The sequence below is a fragment of the Oryzias latipes genome, chromosome 14 (assembly GCF_053564925.1).
Source record: "Oryzias latipes strain Hd-rR chromosome 14, Olatipes_Hd-rR_3.1".
Taxonomy (NCBI): domain Eukaryota; kingdom Metazoa; phylum Chordata; class Actinopteri; order Beloniformes; family Adrianichthyidae; genus Oryzias; species Oryzias latipes.
The window spans coordinates 26610627-26636566 of NC_136250.1; the positions used below are offsets into that span (position 1 = coordinate 26610627).

General features: G+C 37.8%; 3 protein-coding genes across 12 annotated transcripts in view; 1 reads left to right on the forward strand and 2 right to left on the reverse strand.

Moving 5' to 3' along the window:
• LOC101163758 (E3 ubiquitin-protein ligase CBL) overlaps positions 1 to 9244 on the reverse strand; it is a 23782-nt gene extending 14538 nt beyond the window's left edge. For both annotated transcript variants that reach the window (XR_013647455.1, XM_011483913.4), the window contains exons 1-4: positions 8597 to 9244; positions 6270 to 6517; positions 580 to 726; positions 191 to 347 (exon numbers count right to left, since the gene is read on the reverse strand). Coding sequence is in view for 1 of the 2 variants with exons in the window: in XM_011483913.4 (XP_011482215.1) it covers positions 191 to 347; positions 580 to 726; positions 6270 to 6517; positions 8597 to 8740 (696 nt within the window). In the remaining variant the exon portion in view is untranslated. The remainder of the gene's footprint in view (positions 1 to 190; positions 348 to 579; positions 727 to 6269; positions 6518 to 8596) is intronic.
• lrwd1 (leucine-rich repeats and WD repeat domain containing 1) lies at positions 6416 to 25535 on the forward strand. Of its 8 annotated transcripts, none has more exons than XM_078930815.1 (16): positions 6416 to 6550; positions 13956 to 14042; positions 14479 to 14713; positions 14900 to 15019; positions 15967 to 16113; positions 16188 to 16280; positions 16402 to 16773; positions 17924 to 18041; positions 18139 to 18245; positions 19390 to 19600; positions 19756 to 19828; positions 20900 to 21040; positions 21174 to 21280; positions 22457 to 22618; positions 22752 to 22861; positions 25000 to 25535. In XM_078930815.1, exons 1-16 carry the CDS (start codon positions 6522 to 6524, stop codon positions 25150 to 25152), a joined length of 2265 nt encoding a protein of 754 aa, XP_078786941.1. In that variant the 5' UTR covers positions 6416 to 6521; the 3' UTR covers positions 25153 to 25535. The 8 variants fall into 8 exon arrangements, with proteins under 8 accessions (XP_078786941.1, XP_078786942.1, XP_078786943.1 ...); XM_078930816.1 differs by having other exon boundaries at positions 21177 to 21280; XM_078930817.1 differs by having other exon boundaries at positions 17927 to 18041.
• alkbh4 (alkB homolog 4, lysine demthylase) lies at positions 10062 to 12481 on the reverse strand. 2 transcript variants are annotated; one of them, XM_020709128.2, is made up of 4 exons: positions 12347 to 12469; positions 12216 to 12261; positions 11517 to 11705; positions 10062 to 11390 (listed from the first exon to the last, which is right to left on the reverse strand). In XM_020709128.2, the coding sequence occupies exons 3-4, from the start codon at positions 11562 to 11564 to the stop codon at positions 10869 to 10871; spliced, it is 570 nt and encodes a 189-aa protein (XP_020564787.1). In that variant the 5' UTR covers positions 11565 to 11705; positions 12216 to 12261; positions 12347 to 12469; the 3' UTR covers positions 10062 to 10868. The 2 variants fall into 2 exon arrangements, with proteins under 2 accessions (XP_020564787.1, XP_004076835.2); XM_004076787.5 differs by lacking the exon at positions 12216 to 12261 and having other exon boundaries at positions 12347 to 12481.
• Positions 25536 to 25940: the final 405 nt, after the last annotated feature.

Consider the following 25940-nt stretch of genomic DNA (forward strand, 5'->3'; position numbering starts at 1 on the left):
ACTTGATGCTCCTCAAAAGAGAATGATTTGAGTTTGGTGTGAAGGCAGCATTAAACTGTGCTAGAGATAAACTTTGTTTGTATTATACTTCTAATCGTAGGATTAAAAAACAGATCTTTGGTGTGCGTTCTGTTTATAGTTTAGACCTTTGATACAAATTCATTTCCTGCAAAGACTCTGCAAATATTACCTGAAAGAGCCTGGTGAAGATGTCAAACTCAAAGACAGAGATGTAGTCGTTGCAGGTCAGGTCGATGGTGGATTTGAGGGCCATGGCTTCCAGGCCAGAACTTATGGGGTGAAACTCGTGGAGCGCTTGACGAAATGTTCGCCATGGCACAATGGTTCTGAGTACAAAAATGGAGAAAACATATTTGTAGTCTTTGGAAACAATCATGTTTATCTACATGAAATTAAAAGTTAAATTAAAAAACAAATAATAAGTTTATTAACATTTAATCAGAATTATTAAACGTATTTTCTAGATGAGCTGAAGGCACAAGTCTTTAGAACCCGTCTGCAACATCAGATGTATTTATAGAGTCAGACGCTAGCTATCAGAGCTTGCGTAAAACTCACTTGTCTCCAAATGACCTTCTCCAAAATTCAGCTGCATCAGCTTTTGTAATCCTGAAGTTGTCCCCCTGAAATAGCCCATTGGGGAAGATGGCTTTTAGCTCTGCGAGCATGTGACTGAAGATCAGAGACAGCTTTGTGAGGTTCCGCCTGGGAAGGAAACCCGACAAGAGAAGAGCATAGAGAGGGAAACGTCACACACTAAAAATCTAAACTGAATAAAAAAAATATATTTTTAAGTACTAAACGTGAGCTGACAGCCTTCAGACTTATTACAGTAATAATTCACCATGGGCACTGGATCTTAGTGTTTAAAAAACTATTAAATAACTCATCCAGTTTAGCTTAGTAAATCTTAGTAAATCCCAGCTTTTTTCCAGCATTCCATCTTCTTTAAATCTGCAGCTATTGAAAATAGTGTTTTTGTTTTTTCAATCCACTTGTATTTGAACAGATTTAAAACAAATTTTTATCAAAGAAATCTAAGAATAAAATATTAATTTAGACCAAAAGCAAAATATTTAACATCTAGTTTGAAATATTACTTCACAAAATGTGAATTTAGAGCAGATCATGATTTCTCGGATCAGTGTGAGGATGTGATCGTTTGGCATCGTCCTGTGAATCAGGAACCTGGACGTTTAGCCTGTGTGATCAAGTTATACAGTGCTACTGCTTCTACTGCTGCTGCTTCTACTGCTGCTGCTTCTACTGCTGCTGCTTCTACTGCTACTGCTTCTACTGCTGCTGCTTCTACTGCTACTGCTTCTACTGCTGCTGCTTCTACTGCTGCTGCTTCTACTGCTGCTGCTACTGCTTCTACTGCTGCTGCTTCTACTGCTACTGCTTCTACTGCTACTGCTTCTACTCCTACTGCTACTGCTTCTACTGCTGCTTCTACTGCTTCTACTGCTGCTGCTTCTACTGCTACTGCTTCTACTGCTACTGCTTCTACTGCTGCTGCTTCTACTGCTACTGCTTCTACTGCTGCTGCTTCTACTGCTACTGCTTCTACTGCTACTGCTTCTACTGCTGCTGCTTCTACTGCTGCTGCTTCTACTGCTGCTTCTACTGCTTCTACTGCTACTGCTTCTACTGCTACTGCTTCTACTGCTGCTGCTTCTACTGCTGCTGCTTCTACTGCTGCTGCTACTGCTTCTACTGCTGCTGCTTCTACTGCTGCTGCTTCTACTGCTGCTGCTTCTACTGCTGCTGCTTCTACTGCTGCTGCTTCTACTGCTGCTGCTTCTACTGCTACTGCTTCTACTGCTACTGCTTCTACTGCTGCTGCTTCTACTGCTTCTACTGCTACTGCTTCTACTGCTACTGCTTCTACTGCTGCTGCTTCTACTGCTGCTGCTTCTACTGCTGCTGCTACTGCTTCTACTGCTGCTGCTTCTACTGCTACTGCTTCTACTGCTACTCCTTCTACTGCTACTGCTTCTACTCCTTCTACTGCTGCTGCTTCTACTGCTGCTGCTGCTGCTTCTACTGCTGCTGCTTCTACTGCTGCTGCTGCTGCTTCTACTGCTGCTGCTTCTACTGCTGCTGCTTCTACTGCTTCTACTGCTACTGCTTCTACTGCTACTTCTACTGCTACCGATTCTACTGCTACTGCTTCTACTGCTACTTCTACTGCTTCTGCTTCTACTCCTTCTACTGCTGCTGCTTCTACTGCTGCTGCTTCTACTGCTTCTACTGCTGTTGCTTCTACTGCTGCTGCTTCTACTTCTACTGCTACTGCTTCTACTGCTGCTGCTTCTACTGCTTCTACTGCTGCTGCTTCTACTGCTGCTGCTACTGCTTCTACTGCTACTGCTTCTACTGCTACTGCTTCTACTGCTACTGCTACTGCTTCTACTTCTATTGCTACTGCTTCTACTGCTGCTGCTTCTACTGCTTCTACTGCTGCTGCTTCTACTGCTGCTGCTACTGCTTCTACTGCTACTGCTTCTACTGCTACTCCTTCTACTGCTACTGCTTCTACTGTTGCTTTTACTGCAGCTTCTACTGCTTCTACTGCTACTGCTTCTACTTCTACTGCTTCTACTGCTACTGCTGCTACTGCTTCTACTTCTACTGCTACTGCTTCTACTGCTACTGCTTCTACTGCTGCTACTTCTACTGCTTCTACTGCTACTGCTACTGCTTCTACTTCTACTGCTTCTACTGCTACTGCTACTGCTTCTACTTCTACTGCTGCTACTGCTGCTACTGCTACTGCTACTGCTACTGCTTCTACTGCTACTGCTTCTACTCTTTCTACTGCTACTGCTTCTACTGCTACTGCTTCTACTTCTACTGCTGCTACTGCTGCTACTGCTACTGCTACTGCTTCTACTGCTACTGCTACTGCTTCTACTCTTTCTACTGCTACTCCTTCTACTGCTACTGCTTCTACTGTTGCTTTTACTGCAGCTTGTACTGTTGTTGCTTCTAGTTTGTTTCCTTCTGAAAATCTTAGGTTTTTCTCCATTTTAATGTGATGCGATTTCTTTTTTTTTATTTTTTCTGCAATAGTAGAGTTTCTGTGAGGTTTTGAGACTTCATCAGTCTGCGGTCCGTGCAGACTCATCTCTGATCAAAGATAACAGATTTTAGCTAAAATATAATATCTATATTTAATTACTTATTTATGGTTCTGAGCTGGAAGTGCATAAAAACCATTTAATGAATGGTGAACAGAAAAACAATGTGCTGACCCAATCACATCCTTAGATACTTGATGTTGAAATAATTTAATATTTGCAGAAGCAAAGGTGTTCTAAAAACTGTTCATTAAACAATTTTCACAATTATTAAATAGTAGTTAGTGGATAAAAACAGCTTTATTTACAAAGAAACACAAAAAATGTTGAATTAAATTTAGCTTAATACAGAAAATCTTTCAAAAAGCAGCTTTAATACTTTATGACTTCAAAGATGAAACTCTACAACATCTGTTCTTTAGATGTAAATTTATAAAAACAAATTCTGGAAATCTTTTCTAGAATGATGGAAAACGACTCAGTCTGCCCCTGTAGAATACCACACCGTCTCATTTGGGTTCAACCTCAATGAGTTTAGCAGTTACAGAAGAGATGCAGAAGCTGCAGACATTCTGGTTGCAGATACACATATCAGATTTTTATCTTCTGGTATTTAAGTTCCTGTTAACCATGGCGCTATGAAGACAACTGCTGCTCTTTTTAATATTTCCCATAAGATCAGCCTCCGTTTTAGGTTTCCTTGTCAGTAACCAAATTAGTTTTAACTACATTTATTTTACTTTTCATCTCCAGATAAAGCCAAATGTAAGCAGCCAACACAGATATTTGTACAGCTGAGCAAAAATTTGGCAAGAAACGGAATAAGTCAATAGCTATTGAATTGATTAGAAAAGGAACATTAATAATATTGAAGTCAAATTTTTACTACTTATGCAAAATGAAAAGAAAAAAAAAGCCAGAAAAGTTAGTCATGTTTCCGTAAGCATAAAGAGGAAATGTAACCCAATGGGCCACGATTTTATCAAAGTGTCACAGTGAAATGAATGAAAGCAAATTTGATGGTTCAGTTAAGGAGACGGTTCTTTAAAAATAGCCCCGGCTGACAGATACTTGCAGCTGACAACACTTATCGATGAAGATAGAAAAAAGGAATAGCTTGGTAGTAAGTTTGGGAGGGAAGGATGAACTCCTGCTTAGTGATGACTTAAAAAAAACAAAAAAAACAAAACAGGAAGACAACGTGGTTATGGTGCTTCGATTAAACCTGTGTCGTTAATTTCAGTCTGTTCATGTGACTCAACCGCATTTTCCACAAGACACATTTCCCCTTTGTCATGGTGGAAAACGTGTGTAAAGCAAAAAAAAAAAAAAAACTGACTGAACATGTAATCCCTCATAAAAATCTGAAACCAGATGTCAGCCTTATTGACTTGAATCTTACGTATATGGTTATTTATTGTGTTTTTCTTTGGGGAACTGTCGAACACCTTGTTGGGGAAATAAGACAAAATCTCTAAGATCTTTTAGTGGCATTTAAAAATAGAAAAAGTTTTCTTCTATTTTAAAATAACTGACTTAAAGACCCACATAGTGAAAGTAGTGTAGGACATGTATAAAAAAAATTAATCTTAAAATTGCATTTCTTTATTCAAATTGTGAATCAGCAGCAGACGAAAACAATGCCGTTTGAAAAATAGCTTATTTTTGACATGGAAAATATGATGCGTGGGCCCAACTTCCCACTAAATCCATGTACGTCTTTGTTTTCCTCATCCGAGTTGGCATCTGGTTTAAAACTGTACGACTGGATAGCTCCAATATTGCTCACCAGTAATGTTAGGTTGGGGACGTGAGGGGCTGTAAGCCAGCCGGAGACAATCCTGAAACTGCTCTAGAAACGGCAGGTTTTCTGATTTTTGTCGAAAAAAATTGCATAACCCCATAATAAAAGAGCACTGGGAAAGCTTTTTAAAATAGCTCAAATGATTGGAGTGATTTTGTCATTTCTAGCTAAAATGAAAAACCCTGTGTCGTTTTCTAGGACATAGTTCCTGAAATTCCCATCCCTGACATAAATGAAAAGGCATAACCAATGTATATTTTACTTTTTAAAGCTAAACGTGATTTGCCTTCTCAAGAAAAATAAAAATAGGAGGGGGGTGAGAAATACCCTTCCCATTGCTGAGAACTCTCTGTTTTTGTCCCACTAGCTTACAGCCCCTCACACCTCTAACCTAATGCAACCAAAAGGGTGAGCATTATTGGAGCTATCCAGTTTTGAGCCGGATACACGCTCAGACAAGGAAAACAAAGACGAACACGGATCTATTTGTCTGCAAGTGGATGTATCAGAATGGAGCGGAGCAGGGAGCCTGTGGCCCCCCATTGTGTTTTCTACGTAACAAATGAGCACTTTTTTGCTTTGCTTCTGAATGATAGTGAATTGAATGAAGAAATACTCAGAAATGCGGTTTTGGCTTGATTTTCTTAATATATGTCCTCAGGGCTGCACAATATAAGGAAAACTCGCGATATGCGATATTAGTGATCAATATTGAGATGACTATATAACTTGCGATATATGAAACAAATAGCAAAGCAACCAAAAACATTCAAAACATCAAATGCATAAATGGATTTATTTGACTTGCTAAATACTTCAAGCTGCTTTAAGATCGTTTTAGCACATCTAAAGTAACCAGTTATTGCGATTTTCCCCGTCCTTTGGGATGTGCATATTGCACAGTATGCCATTTATTTTGCAGGCCTATATGTCCTCTACAATCAGGAAAAATCCCACAAGAACATGTTAAAAACCCCATTTTCATCGGAGCGGGTCTTTAAAGGGATTGTATGCAGAGATTTCTGCTCGTCACTCGTTTTAAATCAATAGTACAGTAGCTGTTTTCTGTCATAACGTGAAACTCAAAGTTTGGATCATGCAACTTAAAGTACAGCAGACAGACAGTTTAGCTTCTGTTCAGTGAAGCAGTGCTACCAGATTAGGTGTCACTATGCGATCATGATCTTAAGGGATTATTCTATAGTTTGGAAGCAAGACAAACAATAATTAGCTCAGACCATCTGTGGCTCACCCAAACACTTCCCTGCTTAACAGCACAAGTCACCCAGCTGCTTCCTCACGGTATAAGCTATCGCCACCACAACCCTGCTAAACATCTCCAGTCCAGATCATGCTCCTACCTGGGCTGTGAGTTCTCCTCGTACATCCTCTCCTTTGCTTCTTTAAACAGACTCATGGTCTGCTTGGTTTTGTTGGTCAAGTTATCGATGAACACACGAAAGTACTCATTTTCTCCTAAGATCTCAATTTTCCCCTCGTATCTGGACAGGATGGTGCGCAGATGCTGGTACGTGTCCGGCAGCAGATCCAAAATGTAGGGCGGGCTGTTCTTCAACGCCACCTTGGGATTCTGGCACAAACGCACCACCTGGATGGGAAGCACAAACGCACAAGGACTCTGGTAAAATGCAAACACAGTGATTACGCGGAATAAACATGTGATAGCTCCACAGTGACATTTAAAAAACCCAACCCTGGTGGAGATAAAAGCAGCAGCTATCTCCTGGGAGCTTAAACATCCTTCACAGATTTACAGTTTTCCAGTTGGATTAGAAGCTGGTGTGAAGTTCTAGATTTAAGTTTAATTGAAGCGCTAAAAGAAGCTCAACAAAACTACTCTATTCAAGCATTTTCCTTTATTTTTGAAACAGTTTTCTTCTTTGGGGTTGCAAAATGTCAACGTTTTGGACGTTCGTGTTTTTGGTTATGACGACTAAATCGGAAAGTTGGGATCAAAACAATGTAATGATGCTTAAAGTTAATCTCTTTACATTTGTGCATTCAAACAATCAATGGCAAAAAAATGCTTAAAGTTATGTTAAAACTTCCTTACCGTTTCTGAGTTTTTTCCCCATAAAGTCACCAACAAACCAGTTGTTACAACCATAAACGTTCAGGAAGTTCAACACTAGAAGAGTTATTCTTCAGTCAGCTGACATTAAAGGTCTCATAAGGAAGAATTCCATTAAGAACAGCAAACAAACACCATGAGGTAAAAAACTGGTTTGAAAACATATTTGAATATCTGTTTAAATGTATCAATTGATGAGGATAAAAACAGATAAAAACAACAAACTGGGTTTTTATTTGTAATCCTGACTTTTATATATTCTGTTAAACACCGTAGGAGCATCATATTGCAGTTGTGAATAGTATGGCAGTGAAGGAAATTCTGATTCTCGTGCATTTGTATTTAGGGTACATGTTTTGACAGACACGAGTCTAAACTTGATCTGCAAATCATTTCTTGTACTATTTAAGTTTTTTCGTAACATTCAAATCCCACTCCAATAACCTCAGTGGGAATGCTATCTTAAAAGCGGCCCCAGTGGTACTTGAATTATGATTACACTAGTTTATTAGAAATTCACCTCCGAGTTCATGCCACTTTTGGCGTGGAGTAAGCCTTCACTCATTTCCCATCATGCCTTTATTTACACTCTCTCCCGCTAGCTTACATTCCCTCACAACCCCAACCTAACTTCACAGGTGCAAGCAAAATTTGAGCTATCCAGCCGTACAGTTTCAATCCAGATGCCAGCTCAGACGAAGAAAATGAAGAAGCAAGTGGATTCATCGGGATGGAGCGGAGTGGTCTGCCGATTGCAGTTTGACGACTACAATCTTTTTCAAATGGCTTTTTTTTTCAGTCTGCTCCTAATTTACAACGATTTGAATAAGGAAATACTCCGAAATGCCCACCCATCATTAGAAAAGTGCCACAAGGAACATGTTAAAAATTTTCATTGAAGTGGGTCTTTAAATAAGCGGCACCAATCAGAGATTGTGGATTTTTACAAAAGAATGCCAATAAAAATGACCAAAAAAATGAATGTAAATCTCGACTAGTGCAGTTTTGCATCATGAGATCAAATGCCTTATTTTGTTCTGTTAATGTTGAGCCTTTTTCTGCTTAAATTATTTGGCACAATTCCTTTAAATACCCCAGTTAGCTGACATATGACTGAGGAGTGAAATCGTTTAAACCCGTAACATGAAGAGGATTCAGGCAGGGCTATAAAGTGAGTTTTTTGTAGGTGTAACTGAGGAAGCACAGCACCCGCATACCAAAGTCTTGTCTTATCTAAAGCTCTCTCATCTTCCTTCAGCCCTGCTGCATTAATATCTAGTGAAGTCTTGTCTCCCCATCTCTCTCCTCTTTCCTGTCTTGTCTCAGTTTCTGCAGAGATAAACTGCAGTGGCAGGAATGAATAAAGTGAAACCTTTTCTAATAAAGGCCTGTCCTTATTTTAGATCGAATATATAAAAAAGTGGATTCCTAGAAGTGACCCATTTTTCACCAAAGCAATTGGAAAGTTTCCTCAAGGACTATTAATGGGTGTCACAAACTAAGTAAGTACAGCCAGGATCCAAATATAAAAGCAGAGAGTGAGGCCAGGAGTCAAAACACAGGTAGACATTTGTTAGGCAAAACGTCAGTATTTACCTTATCCATGAGTTTCCAGCATTTCTCCACCATTTTCTTATCGACCACCGCGGGTTGGTGAGGCTGAAGAGGCTGCTGGTGAGGCTGAAAGGCGTCCTTCATCAGACCGATGAGACCGGCGCCCCTCCTCGGATTTCCGGCCATTAATTTGCTCGATGACCGGGGAGGGGGGTTAGCCCCGGGGCCGGAGTGGACAACTGTGGGAGCTCTTCTCGACACGTTATCCAACAAAAACCCCGCTGTCCTAACGCCCTGGCTGACGACAATTCGTCATGCAGAGGCTGTCCAAGCCCAGGGAGAACAAAAACGGCTGTGTGTAAAACTGTACGCGATGTTGCTACTAGCTAACAAGCTACTCCACTCCACAAGATACTATTTTAATTCCCGGGCGAGAATCGAGCTGGCGACATACTCGTTATGTTGCTGTATTTGCTGTCAAAAACGCCATATGTGACCTGTCTCCTCCTGGCGACGGCGAGTAAAATCACTCTGAGATATGAGTCGGGTGTTAATAAGCCACACAGAGCGATGAACAAACAGGTTGAGTTGCAGCTTCGACCAACAGCGAGCCAGGAGCTAAAGTAAACACGGATGTCCGGCCGGACCTTCAAAATAAAGCTTGGCTCGACGATAATGCAAACGCAAAAAACACACACAATTTTTTCTGTACTTCTTTTAATAAATAAGGTTTTCTTGATTGTTTATTTGTACCCCCCCCCCCCCCTTACAAAAACTATCAAATGAAACCACAACACACTTATGCTTGCAAAGAAAAACGTTTTGTCATAACATTTTCAGTTTTTCTGCAAAATAATCTACACATTTCATTTTAGGAAGTTTGTTTTTAGATTTTTATAAAAAAACACACAGCAAAAAAAACCTTTTATTTCCTAAGTCAATGAATAACTTTAATTAAATTTCCTGTTTATGACTATAAAATTATTGGTGCCCCCCCATCCAAAAAAAAAAAAATAAGAAGGAAAAATAATCTATAAAAAGTTCTCATTTTGAAATGTATTTAAATGATTTAAACTCATTGATCCACGCTGATTCCATCAAAGTAGTATGTATGTATTTACGGACCATTATTGTTCATTTTATTAAGCCTAAATGTTGAGTTTTACTTCATACATTTTATTTTAGACTTTATGAATTGTTACCTTCACATCTTTAAACTGTGAACACAAATGTCATATCAATATTTAATGGCTTCTTAATCATGTAGAGTATGCACAAGTGCAATGATGTCTATTTATAATTAAGAGTGATGAAAAAGACATCATTTGCGTGTGTTTGAGGGTGAACATTTTTGTAGAAATGCATGTGTGTAAGTATAGATATATGTATATGTAAGCATGTGTGTATATAAATATCCTAAGTTTGATGTGTCTATGTTTAGATATGGATTCCTTTTCTACCTTTTGTCTTTTTTTATTGCCTAAATGAACCACCCCCAATCATAACATTTTTCATACTGCTAAAGTATTTTATTTTTAACAAAAAAACAATTTTTAAAAAATTATTTTGCAGAATACATCAAGGTATCTGTCAGGTCAGAAAACATTTTTATTCTGTAAAAATCATACTAATATGAAAGGACTTATCAAACAAACAAGTTTAACATTCATTAAAATAAATTTGGGTTTTTTTAACCTTTAAGGTTTTATTTTTAGTTCACTTAATACAAAAAATCTGTCAAAAATCATCAAATTTAACAAATTTAGTAAGATGTTCTACAATTATTTATGTTTGTAGTACTTTGAAAATACTTATCCATGCTTTTACTGTGAAACATTCCCATTTTGAAGAACAACATGAATAAAACTTAAAAGAACATGAATAAAACTACATAACAGCAAAATCTGAATATAAAATGCATTTTATGTTTCTATAGCAAAAAAAAAGAACTATTGGTACTGTAAAATAATATTTTGTATTTGGCTCCCTCTGTTGGGCATATATGATAAACACAACAGAAAACTGCAAAGTAATAGTCAGTCATTCTTTACCTCTTCCCAATTCATAAGAAAAGAATGTTCTCCTTTATTTTTCTCACACCACTATAAAAATAACTGCCAAATGTCAGCTTCTCTTGTTAAATAAAAATGATTTATTTTGAACATCAAATTACAGTCAAAGTTTAACTGCACAATTGCTAAAGTACAGACGACTGAAAAAAGTTTTCAAGGCTTTCCTTATTTAAAACTCAACAAAAGTGAAGAATGTATCTTAAATTTTGTCATTCCAGCTATCTCTGCACTTATCCAAAAAGTTATATTGGAATTCCTTTAAAGTCCAATGCAATTTTGAGCAGCTGAGCTCCAAGCTCTGCCTGCTGCCCGCCCGGCAGAAACTCTGCAGACAACTCCCTGTAGGTGCTGCACACCCGGCGCTTGTGAATATCTTGCCTGCGAATGGCGTGCTTCCATCGATGCCTCGCTTCGCCGTAAACCACGACTAAACATCTGCGTGGAAGGCGAACGGCCACATGAATTTCCTCTGACAGTCCCAGCTCTGGCAGACCCTGCTCAAGCGACATGGTGAGTGTGGTGTCTGATAGCATGTTGATGGTGACGAGTCGCTCCCCCCAAAGCCAGGAGTCATCAAAGTGCGGGTCTATGGCTGAGCCCCTCTGAGGGTTGTAGTCCAGGTTGCACTGCTCCACTGGCTGAAAGCCAGACAGGCATGGCTCTTGCTGCATCCGTAGTACGAGTTCTTTGCTCAAACTAGGGAGTCCACTGAAGCCACCCACACGCACTTTTCTTTTTTTAAAGTTCACCTTTGGACCAAAATCCTGCAACCAAAATGAGAAAAATGGTTAAATTATAAATCAATGTACTTAATTTCAATGTAAATCTCTCATCATGTCTTTTCAGAAGAAAAAATGTAAACCTTTTTAATCTGACTGGGAGAGCATTACCTGTTTCCTTCGACCAGACTGGGATGGGTTCCAGGCATCCTGGTCCATTGAGTTAATCAGCTGCTTCTCTTCCTCTTCAGATATAAAGTCGTCCCATAGGAAGATACCAGGAAACGAGAAGGATGCACTCCCTGCATCTTTGCAGACAGCAAGCTTTGTCTCAGGATTGTAGATGAAATGATGCGCCGCCTAAAAAAAAGACAACAGTAAACAAATGTCTATTTATATAAATTATTACTTCACTTTTAGCCTCTTTGTAGGAAACTGAGGCAGTTTCATTCACATACTTCAGATAATGTGCTCTTTCTTTTAGCAAATATGTTAGAAAATTACATTTTGCTTTTAAACAAAAATATTAAAAATGTGGTGTTTTTTTTAGATCGCCCAAAGTGAAGTGTATTGTTCTATGTGCTGTTATGTTTAAAGTTATTCTGTTTTAGGTTTGTGGATTATTAACAAGAAACACTCAACAACAAAAAATAAAGTCTTAAAAAAAAAACAACAACTTAAGTTAATGTGAGAAACTAGTCAGGTTATTCTACACTCTTCTTCGTATAAGTTCGTAAGAAATCGTGAATAACTGTTTTAGCTTTTTGTTGTTTAGTCACACAAGTGGGAAAAATATTGGTATGAATCGGAACGACTGACAAAAGCAAACAAATTGTAACTTAAAAATTTCATGGTAAATAAAGTATTCACCTAGCATATTGATGCTTTGAGATCATGTATTTTGTCCAGCGAGGACCTCCGTACATTTGAAAGAAGCGCAAACAGGTAAATGCAGGGGGTTCAAATACAATTAATTGTTAGTTTTAGTTAAATACAGATACCTTTGGATCTTTTGTCCCCTCTTTTTCTTTGCGATTTTCGCACAAAAGACACAGCCGGATCCCTTTACATCCGCATTGAGAAACACCGTCGCTGCCGTCCGGAGCCATCATTCTGAGCCAACCGGAACTAACGTCTTGTGGGTTAAAGGTATATGCTTGTATGGTTGAAAGGTAGAGGCGCAGGATATAATTATAAAATAGTTAGATTTAGAAACCTTATCTGTAAACATTTAATTTTTTAGCAGCACACAAAATAAGTACATTCATATTTCACTAACTTTATTATCATTATCCACAATCAAATTCACTTTGAAGCTATTTTGCCTATGAGTCAAAGCTCAGGGTATATAAAACAGCACACACCGGATATAAACATTTTCCCCCGGAAGTAGACATTTTCCCCGCGAAATTTTTAGTGTCGCGTTTGTGTTCGTGTATCCTTGGTTGGTGAGTTTTTTTTATGTCCAAATTTTACGAGCTTGTAATTGCAAATTAATGAACTGAGTATATTCGTAGATTCAACAATGTTTTAATCGATCTTTCGTTAGATTTACTTCAAATATTTTAAAACCCAGAAAATGCGTCCAAACAACAACGTCAACTTGACCGTCAACGTGGCTAAAATATCTTTTGTAACTAAGATTACGTACATTATTTAGTATCACATAAGTTTAGCTAAAAATACAATCCTTAATGTAACGTTTTGCACAGTCACTTTTCCTTGTTATAATTAAATAATGCATCGAAATTTCCAAAAGTTCTAAACTCAAAGCTATTCATGATGATTGTGAAGTATATCTTAATAAAATAATGCTTTTTAGTACTTTTATTGTTGTTGTTTTTTTGTCTTACTTTGTTCTTATCTTAAACCATTGTAAATCCTGCCTTCATTGTAGCGCTTTGAGATTTTACCCAAAATATAAAGCGCATTCTAAATAAAATTTATTATTATTATAAAAAAAATGTGCCTAATTCCCTTTTGCTCGTTTTGTTCTTGTTTTGTGCTTACCGCTTTAATGTATGTTTGTCAATTTATGAATAAAGGTGGGAAAAAATGATTTGCTAAAATAGTTTTGCTCAATTTACTTATAAAACGTCTTTAACCTTTTGTTTTGTTAGTTTAAAACATGTTTGAGTGGCAACACATCATCTCTTTTTGGCTGTGGTGTTCAAATAAGCTTTGTGTTCACTTTAATTTAGTTAATTTTATAGATTATCACCCAACCAAACCTCTGAGGGACCCATCATTTGGCAGAAAATGTAAATAAAGTAGTAAGACAACATTCACCTAGATTTACAAACCTAACATTTAATTTGTTGAATCAAAGCAGAACAAAGAAGCACATTACACCCCACTGCAAGTGATTGCAGAGGTAGTATAAGGACGTTATTTAGTCAATATGACACATCACAGAAGATGCAGCTATAACATAAGTTTACCTTCTAAGTGTTTTCTTACTGTTGGGCAGGATCAGGTCATGTCTATTTTGAGAAACTTAGTTTCTCGGTCTTTATATGTTTCAATTCTGTTGTTTTAACTGGTTGTGCAGATTAAACTAAAGTGTATTGTCATTCATTCAGTCAATCCTTTCCTGAATTGTATCTGCAGTCGAACAATGGAGAAGATAACAGAGAAACTTTTACTGGAGAAAGGAACCCCAAAAACCAACAAACTGGAGCAAGTCAAGACACTAAAGTAGGAACACGTGCAGCTCTTGTACAACTACACTGTTGTAGTTGTGTTTTTGTTTTGCTTGGTAGTAAACTACTGATAGTTACTTGGACATGCAGCAAAGAATGTATTTAAAACTCTTTAGGAATAAAACCATTCTGTGTAGAGCAGGGGTGTCCAAATCCAGGCTAGTTTTCAAGAAACCCTGCCTCATCTGCTGTCGATTACCTGATTCGTGTACCGGTATGTTCAGCCAATAAGGAACGTCAATGGCAGGATGGTTGGAAAACACCGGGACACCGGCCTTCGAGGCCTGGATTTGGGCACCCCTGGTGTAGAGCCATCATAATTACAATAGAATTGTTTTTAATTGCAGGATTTAAAAAAAAAAAAAAAACCGAGGACAGCATTGTATTTAACATTGTATGGTGTAAGGAACTGACTTTGCTCTGTTCTTTAGTCTGTCTAAGCTGGGTCTTCAGCTTCAGGACCTGCCTGTTAAGCTCCTGTCCCGTCTGCAGTCTCTGGAGAGGCTGGACCTGTCTGGAAACAGACTGCAGAAGTTCCCCAAGAACCTGAAGCTTCCTGTGCTTTTCTTCCTGGACCTCAGCGACAACCAGATGGAAGATGTCACCACCTTGGAGTCTCTGAGCACTTTGGAAGAGCTTAAGATGGATGACAACCTCTACATCACAGTGAGTGCTGTTCCCCCTCTGCTGTTTTACAGAGAAGGTTTCACACAGAACAACAAATGGCAGTAATGTCACACAGGCACATAAATTATATTAAAAAAAGGATTTAAAGCAATTAACAAAGTAAAGGTATTTAATTCCACTCTTTTTGTTTTATAGACATGAAGTTGAATGTTATCTATGTTGCAGGTGAGTGATAATTATAAGCTGATGGTGTTGCTGCCTAACTTGAGGATTTTCAATGGCAAAGACGTCAGCACAACCGCCAATCATTTACGATTCGTCTACAGCGACAACCTGAGGACCAGGGTAAGAAACTGCCTTTTTTGAAAGACTTAACTTCAGTTAAAATTTGTGTTTTTGGTGTTTTTAAACTCGATCTTGTGTCATTTTTTTTGTTATGACGGAGTACATATGTTAAGAAAATGAAGTTCAAAATAGAATTTCTGAGTATTTCTTTATTTAAATTGTTGTGAATCAGGAGCAGACAAAAAAAATGCCATTTAGAAAACGTCATATTTGTTTTGTAGAGGCTAGAGTTGGCAGGCTGCCTGCTCTGCTCCATTCTGATTCATCAACTTGCAGTCAAATAGATCCATGTACATCTTTATTTTCCTGTCTGAGCTGGAATCTGGATCAAAGCTGTACGGCTGGATAGCTCCAATATCGTGCGCCATTTTTTGTTGCACCGTTAACGTCAGGTTGGGGGTGTGAGGGGCTGTGAGCTAGACGGAGAGCATGTTAACAGAGAGCTCTCACCAATGGGAAGGCGCGGAGTCACTCCGTGCTAACAGTCCCACCCACAACTCAGAGAATGAGCACCTGCTACACAGATTTTTGGATTTTGGATAAAAACGCCATAATGGTAATTAAAAAAACTGTGAAGAATGCTTTGAAAATAGACGATTGGAGTATGACTGCAAGGTTTGTAGATGTTTTGGCTTCCTGTTGTGTGATCAGTTAGTTTCTTAAATTTGAAAGAAAATGGTCTCTATTGCAAATGTAGTAGATCTGAGAGAACTTGAAAAGCAGTGCTTTGTGATATGTTCTCTTCTGTGCTGGATTTCTGTGCAATGCTTCATAGGAATCCTAATATATCATATTGATACGTCTCTTACTTCCTGTCTTAATCTCACGGTAACCAGCTGACCAGAGACATAACTTTTGTTTTATCCCTGTGGTGAAATGACAATAAAGAACCCTGAATCCTGAGATTTAGCCAGTTTTCCTTCATGGGATTTATTGTTTGATGTTAGATCGCTGCCGTTTGGGAGAAGAACTTCAGTCTACCAGACCCCGTTACTGCAGACAAGCTGTCGGACTTGGAGACCAAGTTTGTGAGCGCTGCCTGTAAACAGGTTAAATATGGGCCCAGTTCTGTCAGTGAGTTTACCAGGTGGAGGGTAAGTTTGACTTTCTCAGAAGTAAATTTTTTTTTTTGTGTTTTATTTCGTATAAACATCCTTTCTATTTTAAGGTGGGAATATTGGCTATAGAGTATCTGCACTCACTAACAGAACCAAAGGAAGATTCAGAAAGCAAAGAGTCAACAGACGCCAAAGACAAAGAAGTAAGACGTGCATGTTTTTTACGTTGAACGTTTTGACCAAGAAATATAGTTGATTTGTGGGTTGGACAAATACTGACATGTCAGAGTAAATGTCTCACACTTAGACATGTGTCTGTTCCAGGTTGTTGTAACACCTTGTAAGAGGAAACAACCTCAGCCAGATATGGACATCGGCGTTCGACTGTCGCCCCGCAAGAGGCTCCGCCCCGATCCTCCGGACTCTCCTGCAGGAGATAGTCCTCGCAAATCCAGTCTGCGCCTCAGACTTCAGACTCAGCCCCAGACCAGTAGCTGCTCGGCCAAGACGAATGGATCCTCATCGACTCCCACCAGAGGCGGGAAAGACGCCCCCAGGGCAAAACCTAAGACGCATCAAAGCAAAGCAAATGAAGCTAAACCGAAGGAACGCTCAGGGAAACAAGACGGCAGGGCCTCACATCTGGAGAAAGATTGTTACACGATGCCCTTGTTCAAGACGTCCAGCAGAATGCAGGTAAAGTCTGAAAAATGTTTTTAAAGTTGTAGGAAAACTATACAGCAATATTAGGGTTCAGTATGTTACTGGATCACCGGATCAATCGGAATGGGAAGTTGTATTCCGATTCTGGATTGGATATTTGTCTCATTATAATCAGTGCTGATTATTTCAAACGTATTATTACAAATAAATACTCTACCAGAAGTCTGCGTATGATGAACGGATCACAACAACATTATACTGTCGTAAAGCGCAGCAGAATACGACACTAGTTTGAGGAGGAAGGCGGTAAAGTTGTCAAGATGCTCCCAGATTTGGACTTCTGGCTGGGCTCAATAACTCTCAAGCTGACGGCCAGTGTCCCTGTTGGTTTGTCTTAACTCAAACAACAACCTACAAAGGCATTTCTTAAAAAAAAAATTGTTGCTTTTATTTTTAACGAGAATTAAACTGAGGGATATCAGTGAGACAGATGCCAAGGGACCGTCTACAAAGTGGAAACCTTAGGTAAAAGTTCACAATATCTCAAAACAAATAAATGTTTACATTTATATGAGCTAGTCATGAATACTTATATTCATATTTATCCTATTCTTTTTATTCTTCGGGAACTTTTAATGAAGATATGAACCACGTATGATCAGAAATGTTCAATAGTTTCCAAGATACTAAAGTTAAAGTCACCACAACTGATTATTACCTATTTTTACGAGTTAATAGTTAACTTTTTTGACTAGTTGTTTGATTGTTATTTTTGCCTGATTGTGGAACACAGAAGTTCTGTATTTGTGTTAAATGGTAAAAGAATAAAATAAGAATGGGAGACAACTGGGATCTGTTTATTAAATTTGTTGTTTTTTTTTGTAATGTGTTACAGTATCAAATTATCGAATCAGGACTCAGGATTGTCAGACACTCTGAATCAGATCAGGGCTGAAAAACCTGATCAGGACTTGCCTCTATGTTATCATATTTATGAAAGTGTAACCAGCATTTAAACGGGTGCTAAGATCTCGTCAGACGTTTTTTTTTTTTTGGCCTTCACCTTCAAGCACAGCCATCAGGAAAATCTCCAGAATTCTCACACATGTAAAACCTTTCCATGCGTGCCTCTCGTTTTACTCTTCATTTGTCGATAAAGTTTTTTTTATTTTCTACCCACCAGCAGCCCGTGTCTCTAAAGCCGCTCCACGTTCTCCAGTGTCACAGCAAGCAGGACAGCTCTGAGGACTTCACCACCCAGCTGTGGGCCTGCGCCTTCCACCCAGCGCTGGATTCCTCTGGTACGGATGCTCATCTCCACGTCTTTTATCACAGATGTGCAGCATCTGCTGTTAACCTGCTGCTTCCTGAATAAAACTCGGCATCTTGGGTCGACAGACTCTGGAGGAGGAAGCCGCTTGGTGGCGACCTGTGGAGGAGACTCTGTCTGCGTGATCGACTGTGAGACGGGAATGGTGATGAAAAAATATAAAGTTCCCGGGGAGGTTGGTTCCAGTTTATTCTGGTTTTGACTAAAGCGTTAGAACCTGTAGAACATGTTCTATTTGCTTCAAATGTTCACAATAGGATTATATTAAATTAATTTAATTTTGAATAAAGTCTTATGAAAGTACAGAAATTTATTTAAAAGTAGAAATAGATTTTTCTGGTTAGTATTAACCCAAAGGAGGTCAAATGTGACTTCACAAATACAACTTTAAGTCTTTTCCCATATGTCTGAATCAACACATTCACAACTTTTTGTCGATGTAATTAATGTTTTTCAACAATTATTAATCTGGTTGATTTATTATTATTATTATTAATTTTAATGATCTAACTTTTTATTCATCAGATCAGAGAAGAGTAGAAATGACATCGATCATTTCACATACGAGAAGGAAACAAATTAAAGCTTTTATTTTTGTAATTTCCCTTTAGTGGGGTCAACAGTTTAATGCTATTCTATTGTCAGCCTTTGATGTTAAATTCAGTAAACTGATATTCAATGAAAAGGTATTGTTTTTGATTAATTCTGCAGATTCCATCACTTGTGAGAACCTTTTCTTACTTTTGCTAGTACATGACTTCAAACACTAGGGGGCAGTATAAAAAGATAATTATTACTCATTTTTGTTCATTCTAGAAAATACAGTTTATTATTGTTTTGTCTCAGTTCCCATATTTAAAGGTTTGACTGGTAAATTGCTATAAAATGTAAATAGATCCACACATCTCTGTAGAAACGTATGCAGGACTCCCTGCATGAGTCATTTTATTTTTTATTTTCTTGTTTCTAATAAAATCAAATTTTTCATTCAGTTTTATTAGTTTGAATACTTATTTAGGTCAGATGATAGATTTATATGAATCGTCTTCTTTTATTTTGAGGAAAAAAATCCTATGTTTCTGAAAAAAAAAAATATGATTTAAATTTAACCAAATCAGATATTTTTGAAAACTTATTTCAGTTGATTTATAAATGTATTAGTTTATCTCCATAATGATTGATGCTACACAGTAGTGTCTATTGTAAAGAGGAAAGTGATTTTTGGATCTGTGGATAAATGCGTTTGTTTCCTTAAAGGTAATTTTTAAATGCATTTGTCTGGAAGTCGTTCTACTCGTTTTTCTTTTTTCCCTCAACAGGAGTTTTTCTCGCTGGCCTGGTCCACTGTGCTGATGTCCAGAGGCTCCAAGGCTTCGGCTCAGCCTTGCGCTGTTCTGGCTGCCGGCGGGAAGCGAGGACTGGTCAAACTCATCCATCCCAGAAACAACCTGGCGTACGGGGAGTTCAGAGCCAGCCGGAAGGCTCTTTCTGTCCTCCGCTTCCACCGGCAAAAGGAAAACTTCCTCTTCAGTGAGTTTTAAAAATATAATGTCTTAAGTTAAACAAACGTAGGATTGTCTTAGAAATATCTCTTAAACTTTACGGGGTTTTAAAATGGGTTAAAATAAGCGTCTGAGCTCTTCATATCGGTCACGTTTACGATGGTCTACTGTGATCTCCTGCAGCGGGATCGTACGACAACAAGATCGTGATGTGGGATATCGGAGGAATTGACAGTCAGTACAACTTCAAGGTGGTGTAAGTCCTGATTTCTCCTTATGGGTCTACACTTGTACACAGTAGTTTCCATCGGATCCACTGTATTTTCTCCTTGAATTTCATTTCTTCCCCATAAAGCAGTTTTTATTCCCTTTATTTGTCTGGTGAAGGGCTCTGCAACCTGAGGCTCCAGAGCCACATGTGGCTCTTTTATTCATAGTCATCTGGGTTAATTTATTTTTATTTAACTACATTTTGTCCTTTATATTTACATTTTTAACATCAAAACGGTGGTACAAGGTTTACCATCATCTCTAAAATTAACTTAATCTTATTATCTACTGCACAACAGTGTCTAGTTATTAGTAAGACCTTAGAATATATTGTTGCATTTACATATCTAGACTTTTAAGAATGAATTCTACACCAAAGTAATTATAGAAAATGCCAAGTTTGACTTGACTTTTTTTTATTTCAATGTAAATCTGCTGCAGCAACAGGAGGATCTGATTTGACACAGGGTGGATTTTATTTTGAAAGGCCACTGTCAAATTAAAATACATAAAAGGTTCTACATATAGAAAAAAATAACACTTTTATGGTTCCGTTATTGCAAATATTTCAATTTTGAATATTAAATGTAATAAATGAATGCCGTAATGGACACAAAATACAAAGTGCATTTTTCTGAACAGCTAGAATCGCCAGGTTCCACTTCCAGACTATGAACCAGTTTTTACTGACCAATGGTCTTTAAGAAACTGTTTTATTCAACCATAATTCAAAGTAATATTTCATTATCAATCGACAATTCAGTTTGCAATTTGATGACACAATTTGGAAACGAGCGTCTCTTTTTGGCGGTAAAGGTTGCAGAGCCCTGGTCCAGTGTTTGAGGGCGGCAGCATAAAGGTTACTCTGACCGGGTTTTAACACGCAAAATGGTTTGCAAACTAGAACAGGCGTTTAACCAGCCCGGATAATAGTTCATAACGTCAAAGAAACTAAAAAAAATCCCACAAACCCACAACAAGTGTTCCCTTAGCTTTAGCGACAGAAAAGGTGAACTACCAAACGAACAGGAAAAACAAACAAATGTTTTCATTCCAGTCAGCTGCTGGCCTTGGAGAGCAGAACCACCCCTCTGCACATCTGCCTCCCTCCCACCTCCAACAATCTTCTGCTGGTCGCCTGTGAAGACGGCCTGTTCTGCTACAACACACAACTCGGCACCAGCAGCACCACCAAAAGGTTCTCCCTTTCCCACCGCAGCGGTCCAGCCATCGTGCTGTTTATCATGTTCATCTGCTCATGGACATTTCAGTGGAGAAGAAAGCCTAAAATAAAACAAAAAATAATTAAAAAAATGGTTGTTGTTTCTCAGCAGGTCTATGGACATGGAGATCACTTTCCCAATTTATGAGAAGGAGGATGAAGATCATGAATACCACACAGTGGACGGCATGAGTTTTTTAAATGATGATTTAGTTGGTAAGCTTTGTCTGATAAACTTTAAGATCCCATAAAAGCACTTTAAAGATTTAAAATGAAACGTGTCCTAAAGTAAGTTGAATTTCAGTTCTTTCTCTAACTTTTAGTGAAATAACCTTCAGGGTTTTTTGTTTTGTTCTTGTTTTAAAAAAAAAGACAGTAAACAATTTTAAATCAGGGGATTTTCAATCCTAAATGTTACAAGAAACAGAAGTGATTTTTAAAGGACTTGGAACTTTCGATTATGATCGTGTCGTTTTCTAGGACCGTGTCAGAAATTTGCCATTTCCCATCATCCCTTTGTTTACGCTCTCTCCTGCTAGCTTACAGCCCCTCACACCCTCCAAGCGAAGATTAACTAGCAAAAAAGAAGGCGAGCAGTATTGGAGCTCTCCGGTCGTACAGTTTTGATCCGGATACCAGCTCGGACGAGGAAAATGAATACGTACATGTATCTAGTTGTTTACAAGTGGATTTATCAGAATGGGGCGGAACAAGGAGCTCGTGACCCGCCCAGCACATTTTCTACATGACAAATAAGCTCTTTTCCAAACGCCATGTCCTCCATTATAAATTTATGTATGTAATGGTAAAAAATACACCAAAAACACTATTTTCACGAGTGTGTCTTGAATCTGTCACAAAACATTTTTTGGTTAATGTTTTTTTTTGTTGTCCTTCAAAACATTTTATTTTTGCTCTTATATTTTTGTTAATCTTGTTTTACTGCTCTGATGCAAAGCAGACTTCACTTTTGTGCCTTTTTTTAACTTCTTTGTACATCTGGTACTGAAGCAGGAAGGTGGGAGACGGTTAAGTGTTACATCTTTTCTGATAGCAGTCCAGCATCACTGGACATTGCAGCACATTTCAGTGTGTTCCTCTCCAAATATGATGCTTTCCTGTTAAATTTATTAATGAAAAAATTCAGGAAACGTCATAGAAATGCTTTTAGAATGTTTTTTTTTTCTGGAACTGTTGTAAGATAATGGCTCCAAAATGGCGATAGTGTGTTAGTTGTACTTATTTGTTAGGTAAGCGTGTGCTTCAAAGGGAAACTTATCCTTCAAATTCCCGAAAAGCCCCCAAACTGAAAGTTTAAGGAAACGAATACTTTTCTTTTACTTCTGGAGACGATTTTAACTTCTGCTTTTGTTGCGTCCGTCCTCCTGCCAGCCTCTAAGAACTACATGCACAGCTGCATCTACCTGTGGAGCTGGAGCAGGACTGTGGCTCAGCGGCCGGACAGGAAGAGCAGGAAGGTGTGTGCGGTGATTGTGGCTGAGCTGCAGTGGGCCAAAACCGACATACCCTACCTGGCTCTCAACACCTGTCCTGGTAGGTTACGACCTGTCTTGTCATATCCAAAATACTTTAAATACTGAACACATGGCAACCTGTAACGAGAAGAAGCTATTAGAAAGCTAATAATCAGCAGAAGGTCTAATGTTGGCCTGTGTTCACTTCTCAGGACGTGGTTACATTGTGTGTGGTGATGAGAAAGGCAGGATATGGACGTACCACGCTGCCAACCTCCAGAAAAATGGCTATCAGACTGGAAAACCCATCCCGCCTACTGATGTAGGTGTCTCGCCTGTATGCCAATGCATGAATTATTCGTTTTGTGGGTAAAAATTTCTGTCTGCAAAATTATCTCTTGTGCTTGCAGCATAAAAAAAACCCCACTAAGTTGGATTGCAGAGTATGAAAATGACTTGAAAGCTCCCAGATGGTGGAAATAGTCTGGTTATAAACAGCGGCGCTCTAAACAAAGCTAAAAGAAAATCCAAACAGTGACCAGAATCCATTCCTAACATCTGGACAGTGTCCTCTGTTTAGCTGGGATCATGTTTTTATGCAACAGAGGATAAAACATGACATTTTTAAGCTGTAAAGCCAACCCAACTAATAATATTTTACATTTGATTGTTTTATCATGTTATTAAACTAAATACGTTCACAGAAAGTATTTCAGTTTAGCTATATGGTTAGATTTACTACTATTTCTGAGTCTCTTCTGGAAGAACTGTGGCCAAATGCTCACAGGGATTTCTTTTTAATTGTGGTACGATCCCACACACGACTGAATAAAGGTACAAAAAAGTCAAGCTAGCAAGAGGCTTGCGTTTATCCTGCCTTAACAAAGAAAAATGCTTTTATGTTGTTGATAAATCTATTTATTCCTGCAGCACAGCTTGATCAGAACCACTGTGGAAGCCTTTGCAATGGCTGTTGCTCCACTTGCTTTGACCTTTTTTAGGCATCTAAAATGTACTAATATTTCAGATGCTCTTGAAATGTGAGGTGACTTCTTTCTGTTTGCACAGGAAGTTGCAAACAAGGAAATGCACAGTTTGAACGGTTTAATTTTGTATGAAAGTCCCACCGAAAATGTGTGTGATAGAGAAAATCTGTCATTTCCCGCTGATGCTGTTAACAGGAGCCAAAAGGGTTTTACAAGCAAAGGTTCATGAAAGATTTCATCATTATAAGTGTATATTTATAGTTTGAAAGACTGACTTTTTCTTTCAGACTTGATCCCGATCAACTAAGAATAGTTCTGACGAGCCAGAAGATGCACTTCAACCCTCCTTTTATGTTTGTTTCTGTGAAACGGCACTGATGTTTGCGGGTCAATTTGACCCGAGGCACATTTAACTTCACAAAGACATCCAAAATTCGCTAAAAAACTTTGTTCATGTCTCATCATGAACTCCAATGCTAACCATTTCAAACAATATTTAGTTCGATGATGTTCTTTACTGTTCAATATAAATAATTCCTTTGTTTGTTTTTGTTTACAAAACATTTTAAAAAATATTTATGTACACTGAAAATGCTTACATGGTAATTACAATAGTTTACATGCAGTTGATTTTGTAAAATCATATATATTTAGATTTTACTAACAGTGTTGTTTAGAAATTAAAGGGTCAACTTGATCTGCTAACTTAAAATTACCGTATTATAAGCATGACATGAGTATTTCTATTGAAAGTAACTTTTATAGAATATATTTTGTAACTGATATATTATTTTTATGTTTGATTTATTAATCATTTAGTGATTTCTTAAAAGAAGAAATTGACAAAAAAATATATACAAAAGAGGAAACATAACATACAGGAGATGGACTTAACCCTCCTTTTCTTAGTTTCTGAAGAGTAACACTGATGTTCTTGGGTCAATTTGACCCGAATTACAATTAACTACACAAAAGTGTCAGAAACCAAAAAAGTCACCAAAAATGTTCTTTATATTTGTTATTACATCCTTTGTTAACCATTATACTTACTATTCACATATCATTGTTCAAAGAGACTCGTTTAAACAATAGCAATTATTATATATGCAACTTTTTATTTTACATTTTCTTTATGATGGCATTATTTTGATAAATTAAAATAAGACACCTCTTATGTTTAGGGTCAAATTTACCCACTAACCTAAAATACTAAAGAACATGTGAGAATTTGTGTTGAAAGTAACTTTTATTTAAAGAGAGAATACATTGTTTTCATTTCCATTTTCCAAGTGTTTCTGCATAAACAGACTTTTATGTTAAAATAAAGGACAAAACTAAAATACGATGGATGAAAAAAATAAAAAACAGTGAATATTTTTCGGCTTTCTTGGCTTGTGGTTCTATTTGTAAGCAAATTATTTTGATTAAGCTAAATATCCTCCCAAGATTGATGTATTTCCGGCTTTCATTGCAGGTGTTGGAGTGGCCGGCCCCAAGAAGGAAGGGCCTGGGCTCTTTGGAGGGCCCCTCCATTAACAGCGTGGCGATGGATCCTGAGCTCACTTACATGGTCGCCCTGAGTGACAAGAATATGGTCATCATTTGGAAGAAAGAGGAGTGTTCATGAGCATTTTCTGTGGTTGTTTTTAAGGTGAAAAAAGTTTTGTTTCTCTAACAATGTTCATATAGATTTTTATTGTTGTTTTCCCACCTGGAGAAGGGGAACTTCTAAGATGTAGAACTTTGAAATGTTTTTTTTTTAAATTGTTTTTTAAGACTGAGTTTGGTAAAAAGCTAAGTTTTAATTTCCCCTTTTTTAAATTAGAGAAATATACTACTGTTAAATATGTGAAAAGAAATCTGTGACAGTTGTTCTAAACTGATTTTGACTGACGTTAGTTCTCAACGAACCAGAATTTTGTTTAAATAATTGTGCTTGAGAATGTATTTTTACGGCTTTATCTCTGACTCCACAGTATTAAACTTCCTTCTGGGTTAAGGGAAAAAAAAGTCAAATATTTTTATTTTTCTTTCTTTCTTTTCGCCATGTCAGCTTTTTCAAAGCACCAGTTTCATCTAACTTTCAAAATACGAGTGCAGAGCTACCAGATAAGATCAAATCCAACCAAAGCTGATATTTAAAGATCGCAATATTAAAAGCACATTTTTGAAAAACTTGTTTGATGTGCTAATAAATTTAGATTCTAATGTATTTGCAGTGTTTTTTTAAAGAAAAAGACTTGAAATGTGATTGCTGGTCATAATTTATGTTTCAATAATAAAACATGCAGCAATCCAGCTTTATTGCAAGAAGTGAAAGTGCTTTAAAAGATAAAGTACTGAACATTCCCTTCTTTCTAATTATGATGAGCTCAAGGAAAAGTTGGATTTTTGCTTAAGAGTGGTCGAACTTTT

Excerpts from the sequence above, each read along its gene's own strand:
- alkbh4 (XM_004076787.5), bottom strand. The coding sequence starts at position 12,457 with ATGATGGCTCCGGACGGCAGCGACGGTGTTTCTCAATGCGGATGTAAA. Across the intron at positions 11,706-12,346 it reads AGGGGACAAAAGATCCAAAG|GCGGCGCATCATTTCATCTA; the intron begins GTATCTGTATTT and ends TCTTTTTTTTAG. Across the intron at positions 11,391-11,516 it reads AGTCTGGTCGAAGGAAACAG|GATTTTGGTCCAAAGGTGAA; the intron begins GTAATGCTCTCC and ends TTTTGGTTGCAG.
- lrwd1 (XM_078930815.1), top strand. The coding sequence starts at position 6,522 with ATGGGAAGCACAAACGCACAAGGACTCTG. Across the intron at positions 6,551-13,955 it reads ACAAACGCACAAGGACTCTG|TCGAACAATGGAGAAGATAA; the intron begins GTAAAATGCAAA and ends TTGTATCTGCAG. Across the intron at positions 14,714-14,899 it reads ATGACAACCTCTACATCACA|GTGAGTGATAATTATAAGCT; the intron begins GTGAGTGCTGTT and ends TCTATGTTGCAG.